The following is a 22,924-nucleotide window of genomic DNA, read 5'->3' as shown; positions in this document are numbered from 1 at the left end:
TGAATAGTGAGTTTGAAGTCAGCCTTGACTATATGATGAGACTGTGTCTCAAACAACAATAATATTAAAAATGTACTATAAAATTCTATAAGTGGAACATGAATGTATCCTTAACTGGGAAGAGGAAGAGGATGAAATGCAATGGGGGAGACTAGACCTTGGATTCAAAGTTGTAGCACTTGGTACGTGTCCATTCTGGTTCTAAGAATTTAAGTTAAGACTTGACCAATAGTTAGTTCTACTACGAATCTTAGTAGAAATGGGTGAGGTAAATGCTAGGTGTCTAAAACATGAAGATGGAAAAGTACTTCCTTTAAGCTTATAGTGATCTAGGTAATACCACCTAGGTAAATCCTGGGACAGAATAGTTATCTAATTCAAATGCAACAGGGTTTTTTGATTCCTCTTATTTCATTAGTAGGGGAAACAAATGTGTTTAATCTCACAAGGTCACCCAGGTCAATGGCCTGCAACATTAAAGCCTATAGTCCTGTGTTAAATGACAAGGCATCACAGTAAACTTCCCCTTCATGCTGAGTCATTTACCCATAGCCACAAGAAGACCATAGGCACTCAGTACACACCATCAGAAGTCTCAAACATACTGAAGCATAAAACTTCTTTAATTTAGTCTGTTTTATTTGATAGTGTAGTCCTCAATTTGTACTTTGTTGATAACAATTCTGCCTCAATGTCAAAAGGCAGTTTTGTTACCATGTTATACACGTCACAGTTTAGGATTTCAAACAGATGGTAAGGAATCAAGAATGCGTTCTGGAGGAAAAGAATCCAAAATTTATAGGGTCAGTAAGTTCCCAAGTTCACCCATGCTGAGATACACAGTTTACCTTTGTATTTTATGTCTAACGTTTTTCATTTTATTCTAACTGGCAAAGCCATTTTTTATTTCCTTTTGTTTATTTGAAAAAAAATCTTAGTCTGCTTCCTATTGCTATGCTAAAACATCATGATCCAAACCAACTTGGGAATCAAGAGTTTATTTGGCTTATAGGTCCCTATCATGGTCTGTCAAGAAAGGAATCCTGGCAGGAATTCTGGAAGCAGGAACGGAAGCAGAAGCCAATGAGGAGGATTTTTGAGGAGTGCCTTGCTCCCATGACTTGCTCGCTTTGCTTTCTTAGACACTCATGACCAGGGATGACATCACCCATAGTGGGCTATGCCCTCCACATTGATAATTAACCAAGTAAAGGCCCTATTTTCTTGCCTATGATCCAGTCTTATGGAGGCATTTTTACAATCCCGATTCTGACTTTCCAGACTACCCTAGCTTGTGTCAAGGGGACAGAAACTACCCAGCATACACAGAGTCCCTCTCTGTGGCCCAGGGAGACCTGCAACTTGAGATCCTTTACCGAGTCTCCTGCTTACCCGCTATTCACTATTCCCGTTTTTATCTAGTTACAATGGTGCATCTCTCTAATCTCAAGTACTTGTGAGGCAAAGGCAGGGATTCATTTGAACTCAGGAGCTCATGACAAGTTTGGTGATGTAGTAAGGACTGTGTCTCCACACAAATGTTTCTTCTTCATTAATAAACTACTGCGTTATGAACTGGGCTTAGATGCATTCAGGTTCCATCTCGCTGTGAGAAGTCTTGAGCCTCTCTGTCTCCTCTCCCTTTCCTTTCAGAGTGCAATTATTTGCATGTGGCTAAATGCCATGGTGAAAAGTTCTCATGAAATCTGAACAAAAGGTGAAAAATACAGCCATATGTTTATTGAACTTTAAAAACGTCCTTATTTTTTTTGTTTCCATTTTGTTTTATTTTCAGAGTCTGAACTTTTGACTAGATATATTTATGTTCTAATAAAGTCTTCAAAATCACTTTCTGGGATGGGCTACCCAGAACAAGTCAGGAGGTCTAGGGATTGTTCTACTACAGTCTGATTCAGTTTCCTCATTTGGTAAAATAAGCTCTGTATACAACACTTTATAAAAGTTAGCAAGAATATCACCATAGAATCTTCATCTGGTGATGGATGGAGATAGAGACAGAGACCCACATTGGAGCACTGGACTGAGCTCCCAAGGTCCCGATGAGGAACAGAAGGAGGGGGAAGATGAGCAAGGAAGTCGGGACCACGAGGGGTGCACCCACCCACTGAGACAGTGGGGTTGATCTATTGGGAGCTCACCAAGGCCAGCTGGACTGTGACTGAAAAAGCATGGGATAAAACTGGACTCTCTGAATATGGTGGACAATGAGGGCTGATGAGAAGCCAAGGACAATGGCACTGGTTTTTGATTCTACTGCACATACTGGCTTTGTGGGAGCCTAGCCTGTTTGGATGCTCACCTTCCTAGACCTGTATGGAGTGGGGAGGACCTTGGACTGCCCACAGGTCAGAGAACCCTGACTGCTCTTCGGACTGGAGAAAGAGGGGGAGGGGAGTGGGGCGTAGGGAGTGGGGGGAGGGAAACGGGAGGAGGGGAGGAGGCAGAAATTTTTTAATAAAAAAATAAAGTAAAATAAAAAAAAGTAAGCAAGATAGCGCAGACTGCTATTGGAAGACCTTATCCAACCCGTCTCCATTTTATAAGAAGCCAGATAGTCAGCAGTGTGCATAGAACCCTGTGCAAACACAGAGGTCACCAAACCCAGGAGCATCAAGGGTCAGTGGTGGCAGTATGTTCGTGCAGTAGACCAGGCCCTGGGAGAGAAGCTAGGATCTTCATTCCAGGGAACACTACTGACGTCGTTTCTCCTGGGCAGTAGGAGAAGGGTACTAAGTAGTTTAGACCCAGCAGGTTCTGGGCTCATGAAAGATCTAGGAATATCAAATTACTCAAAACAACGTGTTCTCTGTTGTTAAGAAGTGTACTACATGGCGGAATTCTTACTGTAGACAATTGTTAAATTAGTCGTATTTTATTCTAGCCTGTGTGGACATTAAGGTGACATTTATTAGTGATTTCTGATACGAATGTTGCTTACCCACTTCCACCACTGAGGTGTAATCTATGCAAGGCTTCTGGTGGCAGTCTCCTAGTGGGCTGTTCTGATCTGCATAGATTGTGAACACTGTGGACACATATGTAGAACCCTCCTGACATCACCAGCAGGGAAGAATACAGACCATAGAAGAGGAAGGCATTTGATATAGAATAGGAAAACTACCATGGAATTAATTTTTTAGAGCTTATTTATTCATTCATTTTAAATATATGTGTGTTTCGCCTGCATGTATGTCTGTGCACAGTTTATGTGAAGTGTCCATGGGCTCCAGAAGAGGGAGTTGAGGCCCCTGGAACTAGAGTTAGATACAGTTGCCAGCAGCCCTGTGGATCCTGAGATTCAAACCTGGGTCCCACGGAGGAGCAGCAAGTACTCTTAACTGCTGAGCTATCTCCCAGGCACTAAGTGGGAACTTTTACTTACGAATTCTTTTCTTTCTAATTCACTATAGAGATAAGGCCCTCGAGGTTCCTAAGAATCTAATCGTGACTGACGGCAAAAATAAGACAATCACGGTCAAGTACGTAGGCGACACATTGTCTAACTCGTATGGCTGGATGGCTCTGCTCTTGGATCAGGAGACTTACTCACTGCAGTTCCAGAACAACGATTGGATGGAGCGCTCTTCACAGGTAATCCCGCCCACTGGTGCAAGTTCTTTCCACACTAAGGTGTTCTTATCTGCACTTCTGTGAAGGAATGGGCTGGAAATATTATCTGGTGCTCATGAAGGAAGCTGCAGCAGCAGCAGCCTTTTTTGCAGTTGGTCTGCTTGTTAGCTTGAACATTTTAGTGTTTCAAACCCATCCCGAATGCAAACATTGTTCTACTAGAAATGTAGTAATTCGATGAAAAGTTGCCTTTTAGCATTTCCTATCATTTCCTTCCTCCCTCTCTCCTTCCCTCTCTCCATCCCCCACTCCTCTCCCTCTCTCCTTTCTCTCCCCTTACTCCCACCTTCCCTTCTTCTCCCCTCCCTCACCCCCTCTCTCTCCCTTATATAAGCTAAAACCTAACTTAGCCATTACAGTGGTTTGAAGCCAGAGAAAATTTCTTAACGAGGCCATCACATGGTTCATACTGCCACCTTGTGGCTGAAGATGAATTTACAAAGAGCTCTGTCTTCACATTTCTCCAGGCAGAGCTAGATAAGGAGAATGAAATTACTAGGTAGAAAGTGGGCACATTTTTCAAGATGATAACAACAACAATAAATAAGACATAAAATAAAATTTGAAATGGAAACAGCAATTCAACAGGTTTCCTTTAGCTTATTTCCCCTTTCACACGGTTTGGTCTCCCTGTGCCACATGCAACCTGGCCCACATAACTGTAAAAGTTTATCTTAGGGATACAGGAAAGGCTTATGTGATCTTCTCACCAGAGCTCCCAGGAAAGATATTGGTCCCCCTACCTCTTTTTGCTGTCCACTGGATTTACCGTGTGGATCCAAGGGATTTTTCCCAAAGCTAAGGATAAGGCTCAGGAAGGTTTGTGTCCTGGCTCGGCACTGTCCTGCCTTGCGATCTGAGGACGTTACTGTATGCTCTAGAATAGGACACTGAGATTAACCATCACCAGGCTCTCGGGGTTGAATGAATCACAGAAATAGTGACTTGTGGTGCGGAAGGTACCCTGGCAGTGTCAGCTACGGCTGCTACGCATGCAGAGTTCCTAACAACTGCTTGCCTCTCCATCTTGTGAGGAAAGCTGGGAACGAACTGCAGACCTGCCTCCTTCTCTTACAGCTTTTTGACTGATTGAGAGAAGTCAGTTCACCTGTCTGGGCCATGCTCTCCTCCTCTGTTAGCGGTGGCTATGAATAAGATGAACCTGGTGGTTTTGTTCAGTCTTCACATTTGATGATTTTGTAGCCCAACTGTGAACTTCCCATGAAGTAAATTTAAATAGGCCTATTTCGGCCCAGAAAGTGCGGCGTGGCATTGACCTGCTCTGATGCCAAATAACTCCTTCGAGAGGAGGGGTCTCCTTGCTTACCAGTGTGTTTTTTTCCTTCTCACTTCAGTACTTAGCAACATTTGGCAGCTTTGCCCCTGGAAATCACCTCCTGCTGCTGCACGGGGACCTACCACCTTATCCGGACATCCTCATCAGGTGTGGAAGTCGCCTGGGTCAGTCACTTCTGTCTCCCCCTTTGCCCAGTCGCGACAGAGGCTGTGACTGGTTCTTCAACAGCCGATTGGGGCAGCTCACCTATCTCGGTACGTGCCCACCGCGGAAGTATTTTTTGAGGGCATATAGTCAGAAAGCTTTTGTGCTGTGAAATAAAGAATAAAGGGGATAGTTGTGCTATATGTTGTAATTAAATGGGTGGGCTCTAAAATCAGATCACGTGAGTTTAAATCTCAATTTCAATCCCAAGATTCAGTAGGTAGTGACTGATAGACACATAGATACATAGGTGCTCTACATTTTAGTCCCATCATTTGTAAAATATTAATAGGACCTTCTTTAAACCTGCCATTAAATAAAGGTTGGTGTGTAAAATTTTTTGTAAAAGTGTTTAATTTATATTAAATGTTCAATAAGTGTTTGTGATACTATTAAATGTTCAAATAAGTGTTTGTGATACTATGATATTAATTGATATATGTAATTAATTAACATATTAATTAATTGGGTATTCTATTTGTATAGTAAAATAATTGCAAATTAAAACTGCTCTGAGATAGGTCAGGACGGATGGCTCAGTTGTTAAAAGTACTTGTTGCTTGTACAGAGGACCTGAGTTTGCTTCCTAGGGCATCTGCCAGTAGCTCCAGCTCCAGGGGATCCCAGGGGATCTAGCGTTTGCAGGAATGACACGCATGTTCATAAAGTCATACTCAGACACACATGCATATACATAATTTAAGAAACACTGCTTGGAGAGTCTATTGCACTCCAGTCAGAATGACTATTATCAAGAAAACAACAGCGAACACTGACAAGGATGTACGGAAAGAGGAACCCTTATTTACCTCCACTGAAAATGTGACGTGCTGAAGGCATTATGGAAATCAGTATGAAGGCTTGTCCAAAAACTAAAGACAGAATTACTCTATGCTATGGAAAAATTCTATACCATCATCCCAGAGCTTCTTGCTCACTTGTGTTTATTGATACACCGTCCCCAATAGCTAGGAAATGGAGGCAGGCTTGGTTTCCATCAGAAGAGTCTGCAGGCAGGAGTTCCTTCTCACGTGTGTTTCCCAGTCTCCCAGTGTTAGGCTCAGGATTGTCCATTTTTGACCTCCTGAAGGATCTCAGTGTTACGCTCAGGACTTTCCAGTTTTAACCTCCTGAAGTCTATGTGGTTTTATTTTTCTATGGGTGTCCTCATTGGTCACTGAGAACTAATGTGTCCATTTGTATCAGCCTCACCAACTCACTAATATGACCTATGTCAACTGGTGGTCAATATATATATGTATATATGTGTGTGTGTATATATATACACACACACATATATACATATACACACACACACACACATATATATATATAGTCACAGAAGACATGTCATTAGTTCCATCTGAACGTTCATTAACTGTTGAGTTTTGTGACCTTTTAGGGTTTAGTGACTACACCGCTCTTTTGTGGTGGTATGGAAGACAGAGGATCTGATAACGTGGCTTTCTGCGGTAATGGCTCTGTTATGAATTGTTCTTAATAGATTCTGACAAATTCACCGAGCCTGATCAACACAGTGAGTATCAGCCCTGCCACAAGCCAGACTTGGCCCTAAGCACAGCAAATAGTAGGCAGTTGCCCTGGGTCACTTGTCTTTCCCACTCGGGCATAACCATATGAAGACTGGGTTCGACCCACAAAAAAGCCTTGCCATGACTGAATTTTAATTCATATGAAGGAAGAGTTGGTGCTGTCCTGGCATAAAAAGATAACTTCTTAACAAATGCATTAAAATGTATGTTAGTTGCACGGAACTTAGCAATTCCTAGTTCATTTCTAATATGAAATAATCACATGGCAGTCATCATATAGTGGCATTTCATTTGGAAGGTAGATTTTACTAATATTTTTTTATCAGAATATTCTTATAGTCTTTCCTTGGCCTATGATTTGGAAAGTCAAAGGAAGCCATGGAGGGTTGCTTGAATGTCTAATGTAGTTAAAGACTCATGATCCTTGAGGAGGATGCCCAGTAGGAGCATGTGTGGTCAGTATCACCTCTTTTAGACTCTAAATGAATGGGGCAAATGAGTGACTGCAATCACTTATATTTCCATTTCTGGTCTGGAATTGAGGTGTGTGCTCTTTCCCTCTATTAGCTCCCCATGCAGTTACATTGACTGTGCACATTTGACCATAATTACGTATATTCTCTGTGTAAAGTTTGCAACTTCTGGGCGAATGTGGTGGAAAGACCACCATGGATCCTACAGACTTGTGTGCTTTCCCTAATATCCTATTAATCGTGATGAAATTATCATAGCTGGTACTCCAACAAACACATAGGAAATACAATTTGATACTTGTGTTGCCCATTTGATAAATTAGAACCTTACTTTCATCTAGTTATTTAGTTTTGGTGACCTTTTAGGATTAGAATTAGAATAATTTACATAAAATGTGCAAATCAAGATTTCTTAGGTGTGTACTAGGATGTGAATCACCAGCCAAGGTCCCTATATAGAAGTCTGGACACTGCTAGCCTTCCACAGTTGCGGCCTTAGGTCAGTTTTTCTGTGTTGTTCTTTGACTTAGCTGCTGTTCCCTTCTAAGGTAGCCTCTTCTGACAACTGGATGGATTTCATTCATTAACTACTTCTTTTATTATTATTATTTTTCATACAATATACATTGATTATTTGCTCCCCCCTTCCCCTCCTAACCCCTCATTTCCCTACTTATTTAACTTTATTATCTTTCTCAACCATCCCCCAAAATAACAAAAGTAAAAACAAGCAAACAAAATCCAATAAACAATTAAAACAAAACATAAAGTACACATACAAAAAAAAAAACACAAAACAAAACAAAAAACAAAGAAAAAACGTGGACTCTATTACTCCTGGGCATGGGGTCTGCTTTTTTGGAGTTGATAAATCCAGTGACCCTCCATTGGAGAAAACTGATTTTTCCTTTGCCAGTGTGGGTATCAGTCCAAACAGATTCTTGGTTAGAGATGAGACTTTTTGTTTGGGGCCCTTTCTTTGTCTGGGATTTATATCTGGGTTAAATATTAACTGCTTCTAAGTGGATGATCTTCTGTGCTGTCTGTTTGTACTTACCATATCCCATAGTGGGAAGGTTATTTTTTGTCATTTATTATATCTCCCCTTCTTGACTTCATTACATACGACTTATGGTATCTGTATAACTTTCAGCCCACACAAGAAAGGACAGAACCCAGGCATTCTAGCTCCTGGCTCTGGATCTATCCACTAGAGTGTGCTACCCACTAAATAATCATTGATCACCAACCACAAAGGATGGGGAAGGGGCTTCTAGGCAGGCTGCAGAAGGAAACTTCTCACTGGTCCCCAGCGACAGTGAAAAATAAACCATGCACATATTGTGACCCAGCCATTTCCCCTTTCCAGTGAGGCTACTTCTGCCTTTGTTCAGCGAACATCTTTATGGAGTGCTGGGTTTCCAGAAACCTCCCGGCCAGTGCTTGGAACTTAGGGTTTTAATCAGTGGCTGGCTGGCTCTTTTACCTGGGGCATGGTGTTATAATTGCTCCATACCTCAATACCTTCACTTCTACAAGGAGGTTAAGAATATTTACTTGTCTCTTGGAAATGTGATACAAACCACTCAAATACATTAAAGCTTGCTTAGCATAACCTGCTACGCTGGTAAAACATTTCTCCATGGACACTTTCTCTTTCCATTAATGTGGTGTCTTCATTTCAGTGAACTCACTATAGTTTCTCTTTGCGTGTCTGTGCGTGTGTGCTGGAGCACATGTGGGCATGTATGTGGAGATCAAAGGCCAACTGCAGGTGCCATTCTTCTGGTGCCATCCCCCTTGTCTTCTGAGACAGGGTTTCTGGGTGGCCAGGAACTTCAGTTGGCCAGTGAGGCTCGCAACCCTGTTCACCCATCTCTGCCTCCCCAGTGCTGAGAGTCCATATGTATAGTCCTCCTGTTCTTGGCACTTTTCACATGGGTTCTGAAGATCAAATGTAGGGTCTCATGGTTGCAAGTCAAATACTTTAACAACAGAGACATCTCGCAGCCTCTTTGCTATTTTCTAAACTGGATTAAATATTACTTGAAGTCCACCATCATATGACAATGACATTCCTGGCATGATGCTGTGAACAGATTTAAATTCACCCACTTAAATCTATCGTTGGGAGAGACTGGTTCGGGCGGCTTTTCCTAAGCCACTGAAAATATTGTGCAGGGAGTTGATGACTAAGAAGGACGCAGGAGAGTGGTGCTGCTGAAGCCCGGGTTACGACCCAGAGGAAACAATATTTGATGCGGTGAGCTGTAAGGAATGGCAGTCCACAGCTCTAACTTCCGAGTTATGCTCAGGAACACAGGTAACTGTAAAACAAGCATTCTCTCCTGTTTGCCGGACAGGAGTGCAACTCAGCCAGCCCGCTTCTCTGCTCACACGGTTTGACTGACGGCTCGGCATGTCTCTGCCTTCCCAAGCTACTTTCTTACTACTTCATTGCTGCCGTCTTCCCCCACCCCTCCGGAATGTTTCAGTTCATGGTGAACTATTTTTATTTTTTAGTTACATTAACGCTATGAAATAATTAGTCAGCTAATTAATCTGGTTTACAAGCTTTGTAGGATTCTTCAGCTGTCAGTCAGGCCCAGGCCTGAGGCCTCCATCTAGTCTCATCTCTCTTGCCCATGTGATTCTCGTTGCCATGGCTACTGGCTACATCTGCTGACACCCCGCTCTCTATTTATTGCTTAATTAAGAATTTCACGCTCAGCCCTTATCTGCCTCTAAGAACAAGCGCATACTGTTAAGAAATCCCAAATTTAGGCCCAGACACAAGGAAAGTCTTTCTTATGGACTTGGCTCTGTGGAGCCTCTCTAAGGGTCCTCTCAGCATCCCAGCCGCCACCCTTCAATCAAAAATCATTAAATGGGGCAGAGATAATGAGCATGTAGCATATCAAAAGAAGGATGTTTGCTTGGTCCAAAGGAGGGAAAGCTGCTAGGCCCCATGCTCTGCCCCACTTCAAAGGGAGATGAGACCCCTCATCACTGCGGCCTGATAAAGCCTCATTTGTTCTGGGCTTGACTTATGCAGAAGGTCTCCTATGTCAGACCATCTCACAGACTGGGTTTCCCCCACTTCTGGTCCCCACCAATACCGACCTCCCCCCCCCCCTGGCCTTCCTCATGCTCGTGTGTCAGCACTTAGGCAGCTGGGTCCCCCAACGCATCAGGCCAAGCGTGTAATCACTGACTCCCCACTCACAATGGCCACTTGTAGGGGGGTGGCCGGGAGGAGGTCTTCATCACAATAGGAACACAATTATTGCAGCTGCTAGGGAGGGCTATGCTTCTTCCTGTAGCAATATAATAGCACTTGCCCAAACCAGGAGGTGAAGGCCGGCGGGAGGTGGCGAGGGGGTGAGAGGAGTGGAGAAAACAACCTTGACTGGATTATTCATATTCTGACTCTTGGAAGCCCAATGTGGAGCCAGTGGGGTTCCAGCAGCTGCTCCTCCGCAGACTCTCCTAATAATTGTACATTCTGTCAAGGGTCAACTTACTTTTGACCCTGTCCTTTTATATTGGTAAAAGGCTCTTTAGGGCAAACTGTTGGGTTGTGGCAGGGTGCATTAAATACTCAGAGCCCCCCACCCTTTGCTTCCCCTCACCCCGCACCCGACCGGCAGCCTGTGATGAATTCATATCAGATGCGTTTCCATTCACAGTTGCCCTCCCAAATTCACACAGTCCCCCCTCCCCCCCCAGCAGAGCAGAGACCGTTACTGCACTGGGACATTGTGTGAGGCGGCAGCTGAAGGTCCACCTGCAAGGCTCAGAGGCTCCTATGCTACCACCTTCTGACCAGCCAGAAAACAAAACCAAAACAGAACTTGGCAGACTAGCTAATGCATGTGTTCAAATGTTCCCTTCACCAAGATAAAAGCTGCTATGTATTGAGGATCTGGGGGTTGTAGTCTCTGCAATCAAGCACGATGTGGCTGGAAAGGCAGATGAATTTCTGTTCTGTGTGCCAAGTTTCTTTGGAGAAAGTCAAGTCACTCAACACAGATGCACTAGAAATCTTGTTGCTAACTTATAAGATCCTGAAAATAATGATGTTTTCTTGAGTTTGAGGCTAGATTCATGACCATGACAGCCTTTTAGCTCTCCTGTTCTCAAAGCAGTCAGGACACTGGCCACCATTTGGACTCCTCCATGTTTCTGTGTGCCTAAAGATGCCATGTGCTTCCTGGAGATAGAATCCTGTGAGGATATAAGAAGACAGGATTGAACTGCTCTCCAGAGCTCTTGGGAGCATCTGTAGGAAGGGCAGAATCATAATCTTCCACAAAGCGGTTGCCCTCCCCATGCCGAAGGCCTCTAAGGCAATCTATAGCATTCTAGTTAATAAATTAATTTACATTCTTATAGAAAACTCATTCTCCAAAGATCCCTAAGGACTTTACCAGTAATGTAGCCGATTGACTTGGAAATATACTAACCGTTATAGTTAAAGAAAAATCTAGATAGTAGGAAGAAGCTCGCGGTGAGCAAAGGAATTCTTTGCTTCCTGGTTATGGAAGTCCCTGTTCCAAAAGAAAAAAAAAATCAAGAAGGGGAGCAGAGAGAATGAAGGAAGAAGTGGGTGAGTGGGGGGAGGGGAAAGAGCTGGGAAGAAAGGAAGGGAGAGAAACGTAGATGAGTTATTATGGATCTTTTCGAAGTTATAGGCTTAGGAAGATGATTCTTAGTAATGCTAAGTGGAAAACCATGATTGACACAGGTCACAGGTGAGGTGACCTTTATTCCAACAGAGCTGATCCGACCCTAGGTTCTGTGCTTTTTTCTTTTCTATTTTTCTATTATCCCATCCACTATCTTTTTAGAATTTAAGGTTGGATCCTTACCCAGGTAAACCATTTCTTCTATTTGCAAGAAAACCGTGTATGTTTTAGCTGATGCTACGTTCAGCTACATGACCCCTATCCTTAGACTTTTGCCCCATTCAATCCTCTGTTTGTTGATGGCTCAGCTGCCACAGCCTCCTGAGACCTAGGATCACAGGCGTGAGCCGTCACACCCAGCTCTTTCCTCATCCTTTCATGCCCTCTGTATTATTTGCTTAATACTTAAAATCCACTTTTACACAGTTGTAGTTTTAAAATGTAACCTTGTCATGTGCAACACTATTCCCTAAAACTATTGAAATTAATGGGATACTTGTATCTTTCTAAAGTACCTGAAATGTCAGTTGAAAGAAACATGCTATGCTACCAAAATCATGGCTATGCATGATAATGTCGCTTGCAAAGTTTTGTCTGATTTCTTCCAGTTACTATTGTGACTGCAGGGGTCTTTCCCATGAGAGTTTCTCTTCTTAGTTGAGAGGAACACCTGTTCCCAAGTACAAGCTGTGTTGTTAAAGTCCAGAAGAAGTTATGTACTTATGTAAATACTGTTTTTTTTAATTTATCTCATGGGTAAACAGAATAGTCATTTCCAGATCCTTCTGAAAAAAAATTGTGTGTGTGTGTGTGTGTGTGTGCACGCTCGCACACGCAGGCAGGCCCAAGACATTGCAAATGCCTCCACACAAATATGGTACACACTGTTCTGAGTCAGACCCATAATTGTTATTGTTCTCTGCATTAATTAAGAAGGCTTAATGAGCCAGCTCTCAGGACTATGATTAATGCAGACATATCTGTCAGTCTTGATTAAGTTATTCTAAAAATATTAGCAGCTGCCCATGAGTGAATATTACTGGAGGTAGGAGAAGGCTCGAACATAGGATTTTCCTTTTTTTCCATAAGTACCTTCCAAGGACCATGTGTTGTGAGGGAAAAAATAAGTCCCATAGCTTCTTAGTGATGCCAAAATCAGGCAGGAGTATGTATTATCCTATGACTCAAGTTGCCTTGGCACTCACCGGCAGGTAAGTGCCTCCTGCAGCTAAGTCAGAAGACAACAACTTTGGGGGCATGAGGTCAAGTTCAGGGCTCAGGAAAGCTCACAGCAGATCCTAAGAGAAGAGATAGATCCAACAGTCACGGCAGCAAGAATGGAAACACGGAGAAAGGACCAAACACAACAGCTCTTTTATGAAGCCAGCCTTGGAAGGCACTGGCATACTTCTCTTAGAACACATAGCTACTTACTTTCCCTTCCAAAACTTCAAGAATGCCTTAGGCTTGCATAAGGGAAGAGTGGGGGATACTTCCTCCCCTCTTTTCTAGGACTCTGGACAGGACAACATTCAACAGGCACAACATCTTAACTTATACACCGCCTGTATATCTGTATAACTGTCTTCTTTTTCTCTTTTCAGGAGCCACTTTCTTTAAAAAAAAATATGCCAGTTTTTCTTTTAGATGTCTCTGTTTATAGCAGGCTTACTTATAACATATAGCATTTACCAGAATAGTTTGTCACCCAGTGACCCGAACACTGTTTCTGAGGACCACTTCCTACAGTCTGGGAAAGATCAACAATGGGGCTTCCCTTATAAACAAAAATGATTAGCCACCCTCATATTTCAAATACAAAATTGGAAATTACAGTCTCAGAGAAAACATGTGCACAATATCACAGCTTGGATAAAGCCTTTAAACTCTTCCCGAGTCAATACCCATTCTATTTAATGGTTTTCATCCCTCCTTCTCTTTATTCAAATTAGGAACGGCGCATCACTTTTACAGTCTCTTGAAGTTAAAACATTCAGTAAAAGTAAACAGATCTCTTTAAGTCGTGTAATACTGTTGCTCCTCTTGATGGAATACAGCTGGAGAAAGAGCAACACTGGTGAAAAACAATTTCTGGAGCCTTGTTAACAGGTGCCAAGAGTGATGGGGACGCCATGATAGTGGTGCCAACAACAGCTAATATTTGCTTCCTGTGTGCCATGTACTGTCTTATATTTCTTCACTCTATAAAACACGATAAGTTTCTCCTTCAACCCCCCCCCATATTCTGGTGATGGGAATGAGGGTCGGAAATGGCCAGTTGTTCCTATGTAGAAAGAGGAAGAACCAGGAAGGATTCATATCTCTGCTATTGGGGTCCAGCACCCATGTATTCCCCACCATCCTCTGTTGTCGCTTCAGACTCAGAAATGTTTGAGAATGTTTTGTCATCTGAGCCGTATGTGCATACCCAGAGCTCACTCCAGTTGTTCAAAATTGAAGTTTGGGAAGCCATACTCTTATGATGATTCCTTCCCTATTGTTTATAGCTTTTCTCTGTCTTCCCTGATCCTCTGAATTTTGCCCTTGTAACGGAGGGACACTTCCACTGCAATAAAGTGGAAAATAGGTTTTCAGTATACTTTTTGTTTTGCAGTGTTTGTTTGGGTTTGGAATGACACTGGATATACTAGAGGGAATGTGTAGGGGGTCACACTGGAGGGGATGCGTAGAGGCTGTGCAGTGTCAGCAACTGCTCATTCTAGGCACCATTTCTAAAGTGCTTTGTATTACGAGTAGCTTCTTTAACCCCAGCACTGACCATCCTGTGGTAACTACAGGCTGTGGATATGAGTGGTGGCCTTTTTCATTCAAGGTCTTTGGGGTGCATGAATTGTTTTTTCTCTAACTTTAATTTTTTGATCTATTTAATGTGGAGAGTAATTACTACTTTTATTCCTCCAACTGTATCTCTTATGTTATTATTCTTTAGTTTTTGAGGGTTTGATATCGTGAAACGTGTGTGAAGTTTTTTAAAAGACTTCTGATATGTACCTATTACTACTTTCCATATCTCTAGCTGTGTCATATGAAATAGACAATGCATTCACTGACCACACATCTACAATGCTGCTGAAGTCTATGCTGCCTGGAAACCATGAATAAAAATGATTTTCATAACAACTTTAAATTATTTCATTTCCATTTTCAGATGTTTCCTGGAATACTTTCTAATTTGTCTTTCTTAGAGATTGACTAGGTGGTACTACTTAATGCCGACTCTTACAGAAAGGTCTTTTATCTTTGCCAATATTTTCATGCTTTCTAAGGATATTTTTTGCCTGTATTTTCCTTTTCTTTTATTCCAGTGAAAACTGACATTATCATTATTACCAGTACGACTATACAAATGACTATTCTTTCACATCTTTGGGAGTAAGCAGAATGCCTTTTAATTGTTTAGTCTGAGCAGCCAGACTAGAACACTGTGGATGCGGGTTTTGTAAATCAGCCCAGGAAAATAAAAACGTACACATGCCCAGAAGCATCCAACCTCAGAAGGTACCTAAGAAAATGAAGCCCCGGACTAAATACTATGGGTTTGAGTGTACTTCAGAGGTATATTGCCTGCCCAGCAGGCAAGAGACTTTGGGTGCTTCCCCAACACTGTAAAACAAAGCAAAACAAAACAAAATTTAGAGATGATGTTAGTTACGGTTACAATCCTGAATTACTAATTACTATGACATTATTAGTGTCGAACTGAAAATAAACAAGATAAGTGGTGTGAAACTAGTAGCAGGTTTTCATGTTAGCAAGGCACAAAACCGTGCAAACAGAAGTGAAATGTTAGACCTTAAAGGAAAAGGTGAGATGATTGACTGGTGACTTATTTTTAATATGTTTATTTTTAATACAATCGTCTCATTTTACATACTAATCCCAATTCCCACTTCCTCCTCTCCTCCCACTTCTCCATCTTTCCCCCACTCTACCTCCATCCATTCTTCAGAGAGAGGGTAAGGCTTCCCATGGGGAGTCAACAAAGTCTGACACATCACTTTGAGGCAGGATTAAGGCCCTCCACCCTATATCTATTCTGAGAAAGGTATCCCTCCAAAAAGAATGGGCTCCAAAAAGCCAGTTCAAGCAGTATGGATAAATCTTGGTCCTACTGCCAGTGGCCCCACAGACTTCCCCAGCCACACAAATGTCACCTACATTCAGAGGGCCTAGATTGGTCCTAAGCTGGTTTGCCTGCTATCAGTCTGGAGTCAGTGAGCTCCCACTAGCTCAGATCAGCTCTTTCTGTGGGTATCCCCATCATGATCTTGACCCCTTTGCTCATATTATTGCTCCTTACTCTCTTCGACTGGTCTCCAGAAGCTCCGCCCAGTGCTTAGCTGTGGATTTCTACATGTGCTCCCATCAGTTGCTGGATGAAGGTTCTGTGATGGCAATTATTTTTATTTTACTTGTCATTATGTGTATATATGTATGTGCCCTATGTATGGGTTTATGTAGGTGAGTACAGTGCTTGCACAGACCAGAAGAGGGCATTAGACCCTTGGGAGTACAGTGCTTGTACAGACCAGAAGAGGGCATTAGACCCTTTGGAGCTAGAGTTAAAGGCAATTGGCCAACATGGGAGATGGAAATTGCACTGGGGTCCTGTGGAAGAGCAGTTAGTACTTTTAACCAATGTACTATCTCTCCTGCCACATTAATTAGGGAAGAAAGAACAGAAGATGGGGAGAAGAGAGACAGAGAGAGAGAGAGAGAGAGAGAGAGAGAGAGAGAGAGAGAGAGAGAGAGAGAGATGAATATGCAAGAGAGTATACAAGAAGAAGATAATAATTTAAGGACGATCTTAGAAATGATCATCGAAAAGAACAGTTTAGCCTAGGGAGACAACTCAGTGGGTAAAGCACTAGCCATGCAAGCTTAAGACTGACTTTAAATCGTTAGAATCAATATAAAAGCCAGATACATAGCGCATGTGTGTAATCCTACCCAGTGTTCTGTGTTAAGATGGGCGGCAGAGACAGAATTCTACAAAAGCATAGCATATTCAGCAGAAAACCAAGAAAGAGTTCTGTATCAAACAAGGACCAATACCTGAGGACCAACACCAGAGGACCGACACCCAATGACCAATACCTGAGGACCAATACCTAAGGATCAATACCCAAGGATCAATACTCAAAGATCAATATTTGAGGACCAACACCTGAGAAAAGACCAATACCCAAGGACCAATACCTGAGGTTATTTTCTGCCTTTCACACAGAAGTGTCACACTCATGAATGCACTGCCCATCCCACCATATACATGCATATGTATACATATGTACATACACACAAAAGGAACATATCAAGAGTGTGTTGCCAAGGTCCCTGCTCTTAGATTTGCTGATATAAAGGGCAAGGCAAGTCTCGTGTATTTTATAATTGAAAAACATGAGAAAGTGAGCAAAATGGGAATAGCAGAATTGGAGAGACCTCATCTTGGCTCTCTTTGGGGATTATCTTCCTTCTAATGTTCTGAAGCGTAGGCTTTGTAATTAAAAAGAATGACATTTGTTCTGTCCCATCTGTGATGGAAGAAAGAGTTTAGGGTCCCAGTGAAACAGAAACGGAGAACATGAGTTTGGCCAAGACCCCGAGGCTGCAGCCTGCAGCTACCTTGGGTCCTACAGTGATGGGAAGGGCTCGCTCCCATGACATCGAATAAGGCAGAAAGGTAATTAACCAATAAGAAACAAGGTGTTACCAGAAAGATAGAGTTCGTGCACCTGATTACTAATTAATCAGGCATGGGAGCACCTTGTAGATGCATTCACTATTTAATTATAGCAGCCTCTCTTGGCAAAGGAGCATATGTTCCCAGCTTAATCTACTGGTTTATACTGACATCAAATTGTCATTATCAGAAAGAATCAGGCCTTTTGATTATTCCCACTAATTTATTGAACACTTAAAATTAATGAGCCCCGGGCCTTTTAAATGTGCTTGGTTGGTTTGGAAGAAGGGAGCAGATAGGGGGAGTAGGGTGAGGGAAAACCTTCATTAAAAGGACAATTTGTTTGGGAAAAGGTAAAGCAAATACATTTCATGGGTGATCTCAACTCTGTTGGTGAGCAATACATGCACTCTACAAACTGAGCCCACACAGTTATGGACATAGGAAATCAGGCACACCTGCTGGACCTCAGTGGCCTCCATAGAGCGCATGCTCAAGTGTTTTCCTCCTTCATTGCTTATCCCTCTGCCATTATACTTCATCAGATCAATGCAAACAAAATAGAATGGTAGAAATGAAGCGCTCTCTTAATTCACAAGGACTCCTTTCCTCTTTCATCTCCCGATTTTGTTTTGGGTGGGAAGAAGAAAATGCAACGCCGTGATTCTCCTCTATGTGGGGTCTCTTGGCATCTCACTCACCTTGTTTTGTTTTCTTTTAGTTTCAGGTGAAGGCCAAGTTCAGGTGTTTCTCCAGGTGAGGGAAGGTGTGCCTCCGACTGTTTCAGGTGAGTACTCAACACTAGAGAGAATGTCCACCAGCGCAGAATGTCCTCCCGTGGTTCTATGGGTCCCTCCTCTTTTTTGTTTATGAACAGGCAAGCCTCAGCTCTCACACTGTCGAGCCTGACAGTGCTCTGCTGTGCTGTCCTATAATTCAATATATGCCTGAATGTCAAGGGAAGATATAGGATGCATTTGCCTTTCAAAACAATAGGATGTAAGAATTGTAACATGTAAATAAGCACATTTCATAAATTATGAGCCATATGTGCACGCGGGATTCCAGATCTGCAGATGGGCCATTAGGCCCCCTCCAAATGGAGAGAAAAAATCCAGGGTGTCTCTAAACTTTAATTGTTCCTGGTAATTTCAGGAAATCAGGATAAACAAACGCTCCTCAAAAGTCAGATGGTTCTGTGAGATCCTGCTAACTCAAAAGAGCCGGAGTCCCAAAGACTAAACATCTCATAACCACCTTTTAATGTATGTCTCAGTTTGTTTTTGTTTATTGTGAGTCAGTTTAACTGTGCATTTGCAGGAGGAATAAAGCCTTTCAAAGGCAGGGTTCCCTTTGATTATCAGGGGGATATTTGTGTTATGTCACAGAAGAGTCATACTAATTAAAAACGTTCAAATTCTTCCATTTCAATTAAAAAACAAACGATGTAGAGTTACTGCACTAAGCTAAAGGAAGGACTTTTGGCTACCAGTCCTTGCTTCTTACATTGCGGTAAGTGCAGTTAAGACTGTCTTCACGGCGGCTTCCATGTGTCTGTTGTGTTTCACTCTGTATACTTTCCATCTTCATTCCACCTTTGCCTTTAGGTGCCTGAAAATTCCCACTTTATTGATTGCCTCTCTATAAGGTATCTCTTTGTGGTGTGGTGTGGTGTGGTGTGGTGTGTGTGTGTCTGTGTGTAACAACCATGAGCAATAAAAATGGTTCTTACCTTTATAATGTCTTACCTTTATAATGTCTTATTGACTCTGGCAGGTGTCAAATAAATAAATAAAAGTAATTAATTTCACATTCCCTTTTAAATAACTATTACCATTTTTTTTCTCTTGGAAAATCTTGTCTTCAAATGCCACAAAATTGGGAGAGTCCATATTTCATAGGTTCATATTGATTGGAAAGGCTGTCTTGAGCTGGGGTCCTTTACTGTATATGGGACTACATGTGATGCCTAGATATTAAACAGTTTACATAGTTATGTCAGCATTCAGTGGTTGTGTCTCAGTAAGCCCTCACATATTTCATCTCAGTATTGTATTTTTTGCTATATCATGTTGCCTCTAATATGCTTATGTTATTTGTGATATATATATGTGTATATATATATATTAATCTACATGTGAAAGAAAATCATAGCCAGCTTTCCTCTCTTACATAACTTAGGGCAGAAAAGTATTGCAAAGCCTATGAAACCACAGAAACAATACATCAGAAAAATACTTCAGCCAAGAGAATTCCAGGGAGTTCCTTGAGTTCCATGATAAAGAATATAAAGTTTAAAAATAAATTTAAAATATGGCAGTGCATTTTATTTAACAATCTATGGAGAAAATTCAATTATTGCACCATCAACACTAGCTTTTCATAAACAAGGGTATAACGATTAGTGAAGTTCTACCTATGTGTTGACCTATTGCAAGCTTCAATATGAGTAAGTGATGCAGTTGAAACTTTCGAGAATATGCTTCAAAGAGTCTCTCCATTAATCCATTAATAGACAGCTTGTTATATAAAAAAACTAAAACAACATGGTGGAGGTTATTGTGAGGATATGGTAGACAGGAAAATTCTAGGACCATGCCAAGAAACCAGTGTGAATCAAACAGCCAACGTCCCCCCAATATCATGTGTGACGAATCTCCTTGTAACTGTTATTTATCATGAGTGCTTCCTAAAAGACCACCTTTCTCCGTGCCGATTCACAGAAATCCAGGAGGAGGGGAGAGGAGAGGGAAGGGGTAGATGGCAATATTTGGCTGATATATTCAGCTTGAGAGCACTTCAAGTTTGAACTGCTTCTGATTAAGAAATTTGTATAGAGAAGTAGGATGCACATTTGTTATAAACGTTGGTCCTCACCAAAAGTGATCTGAAGGTTTGGGAGAAGATAAAAGGCTCACACCCTTCGTTGCTAAAAGCAATGATTATTTTGGATGGTCCAATATGAGCTCGTCTTTTTCTACCTCCAGGGCACCCCTCAGTCTTCTGTATTATGGTTTCTACCTCAACCATAGCACTAGGAAGTCTCTCTTTTTTATTTGTAATTTTGTTCATACAACGTAGTTTTATCAATACTTTCCCATCCCCTGTACCTCCAAGATCTTTCCCACTTACCCAACTTCATTACACCCTGCCCTCTCCTTTTTCCCTCTCGTGAGTCGCCTGCCTCTGCCTCCTTCAGCAAAAATCCTACCAGCGTGCACCACCACAAACAATTTTCTTCCCTCTCAAAAGGCCAAAATGTCTCGGAACAATATCAACCAAAAAATAAATAAACACTCACACACTCACATACACAAATATGGAGTTTGTTTTGTGTTGACTAACTACTTCCGGGCACGGGACTTGCACTTGAGTGTGTGTGTTTGATACACCCCATGACATTCTATTGGAGGAAACTGATTTTCTCTTTATCGTTTTGCAAACAGCTTCTTGGTTAGGGTGTGGAACTTGGCATGCACTTCCTTTTTTCACTGCTGAGATTTTATTTGGTTTGAACCTGTAATGGGTCTTGGGCATGCTTTCACAGTCTCTGTGAGTTCATATCTCTATCAGTCCTGTTGTGTCTGGAAGATGCTGTCTCCTTGGAGTTGTCCATCACTTCCGGCTTTTACAATCTTTCTGCATCCCCTTGCATATAGGTTCCTGAGCCTTGTGGACAGGGGTTTGATAAAGGCATCCAATGTAGGGGTACTCCTCCAAATTCTCTTGTTCTCTGCACATTGTGAACTTGTGAGTCTCTATGTTACCTGCCATCTACTGCAAGAAGAAGCTTTTCTGATGATCATCTCATCTTGATCACACATGGCCCGATTGCTAAACTTAATAGTTATACCATCTTTTACAGAATTTTACTGTTAACAAGATTTCTTCTTGACTCATTCTATTACACAAGATTCCAAGAAAAGATAAGCAGTTTATGGCTGACTGCTTTTTTAAAACTCAGAGTTCATTTTCTCTCCCCAACTTTCAGCGCAATATGAACCATATAGAAGTCATATAGAAATCTAGTAACTAACAAGAAACTGAATTAGGGTCTAAGGCAGAATGGAACTTGTACGTAACATTCAACATTAATGTAGTCACTGGAAGGTCTGGGTGGTTAGAGCGAAAATAATTCCGGTCTTTTATAAACTGGAGTGAAGATGGCAGAGGTGCAGAATGTTTGTTTCCACCATCTGTGATATAAATTTGAAGCAACTGTTTTTCTTTTTTCTTTCATTTGGGTTTTTGTGAAGTTCTGAAGAGCCTTGATATTGAGTATAGGATAAATTACTGTATATAGAACATCAAAAACCATGCCTGGCCTCTGTGATACTAGTTAGTGGTTATATCAGCAAATGCTCTTAAGCCTTTGGACTGTTTGAGCCCCCATTGAGAAGGAGGCACAATAGAGACGAAGCATAGAAAGGCACTGCAGTTTTAGTATTTATAAACTATTTGTAAAGCTTCTTTCTGAGATAGGCCTGCTCTAAGAAGTGCCTTATTCTCAGGCTGTGTGGTATATTTATGTGCTAATTGTTTATAACTTCTGCATGCTTTTGAACTATTCTAGAGCTCAAATTAAACCATTAATGCTTCAGATTTGAGCACTGATAGAAAAACTGGCAGGTTTTCCCTATGCTTCTGACATCAGGGATTATGTCTACTTATGCTGATATCTTTGGTGATATTACATTCATCTTCAAAGACCGAAAGATATCTAATGGTGGATGACAGCCATACCCACCTTTTTTCTTCGTGTTATCTCTTTCCTTTCAGAATCTATTCTTTGCCATGCATCTCCAACCGGATACCTCAAATTTACCCCAAATGCCTGCCATCTTCTCAGTTCCTTAGAAGTTGACAGAACTCATCAACCTCTACCCTAACAGTCTTGAAATCTTTAGGCTCTCTGCCTTCATAATATTTCACCCTTTGAGCACTCCTTATTTTTTCAGACTCATCTTTTGCTTCTTTCTAACTCTGTCTCACAAAGCCTCTTTTGATTTCCCTCTCAACATCTCACTTCTCGACCTCGCATATGCTTATGCTCATTGAGGGCCTTCACCCCTCCTCAGCCTTTTGCCTACAGAAACTTTAAGTCTTTGACATGCTTGTCAGTTACTACTTCCTTCAGGAAAGTTCTCTTTAAAGAGAGCTGTTCTCAATCTATGCAAGTTTTTTTTTTTTTTTAATCTCCCTAGTATTTACTAACATAGACTCTTAGCTGCATGGAAACAGAGATAATGCTTTTTAAATGTATCTGGGACTTACACCCCTATTAGAAACATCCTGAAAAAAGATGATGGTCATTTTTTTATGCTTAGTGAAACTAATCACTAATCGAAGAGATTCTC

General features: G+C 41.7%; 1 protein-coding gene across 1 annotated transcript in view; it reads left to right on the top strand.

The window, feature by feature from the left end:
• Pkhd1 (PKHD1, fibrocystin/polyductin) overlaps positions 1–22,924 on the top strand; it is a 430,053-nt gene that overhangs the window by 238,856 nt on the left and 168,273 nt on the right. The window contains exons 48-50 of the mRNA XM_005369574.2: positions 3,432–3,612; positions 5,007–5,202; positions 18,289–18,354. Coding sequence (XP_005369631.2) covers positions 3,432–3,612; positions 5,007–5,202; positions 18,289–18,354 — 443 coding nt within the window. The remainder of the gene's footprint in view (positions 1–3,431; positions 3,613–5,006; positions 5,203–18,288; positions 18,355–22,924) is intronic.

Source organism: Microtus ochrogaster, unplaced genomic scaffold (genome assembly GCF_000317375.1).
Source record: "Microtus ochrogaster isolate Prairie Vole_2 unplaced genomic scaffold, MicOch1.0 UNK52, whole genome shotgun sequence".
Taxonomy (NCBI): Eukaryota; Metazoa; Chordata; class Mammalia; order Rodentia; family Cricetidae; genus Microtus; species Microtus ochrogaster.
This window is presented reverse-complemented; position numbering and strand designations above follow the sequence as displayed.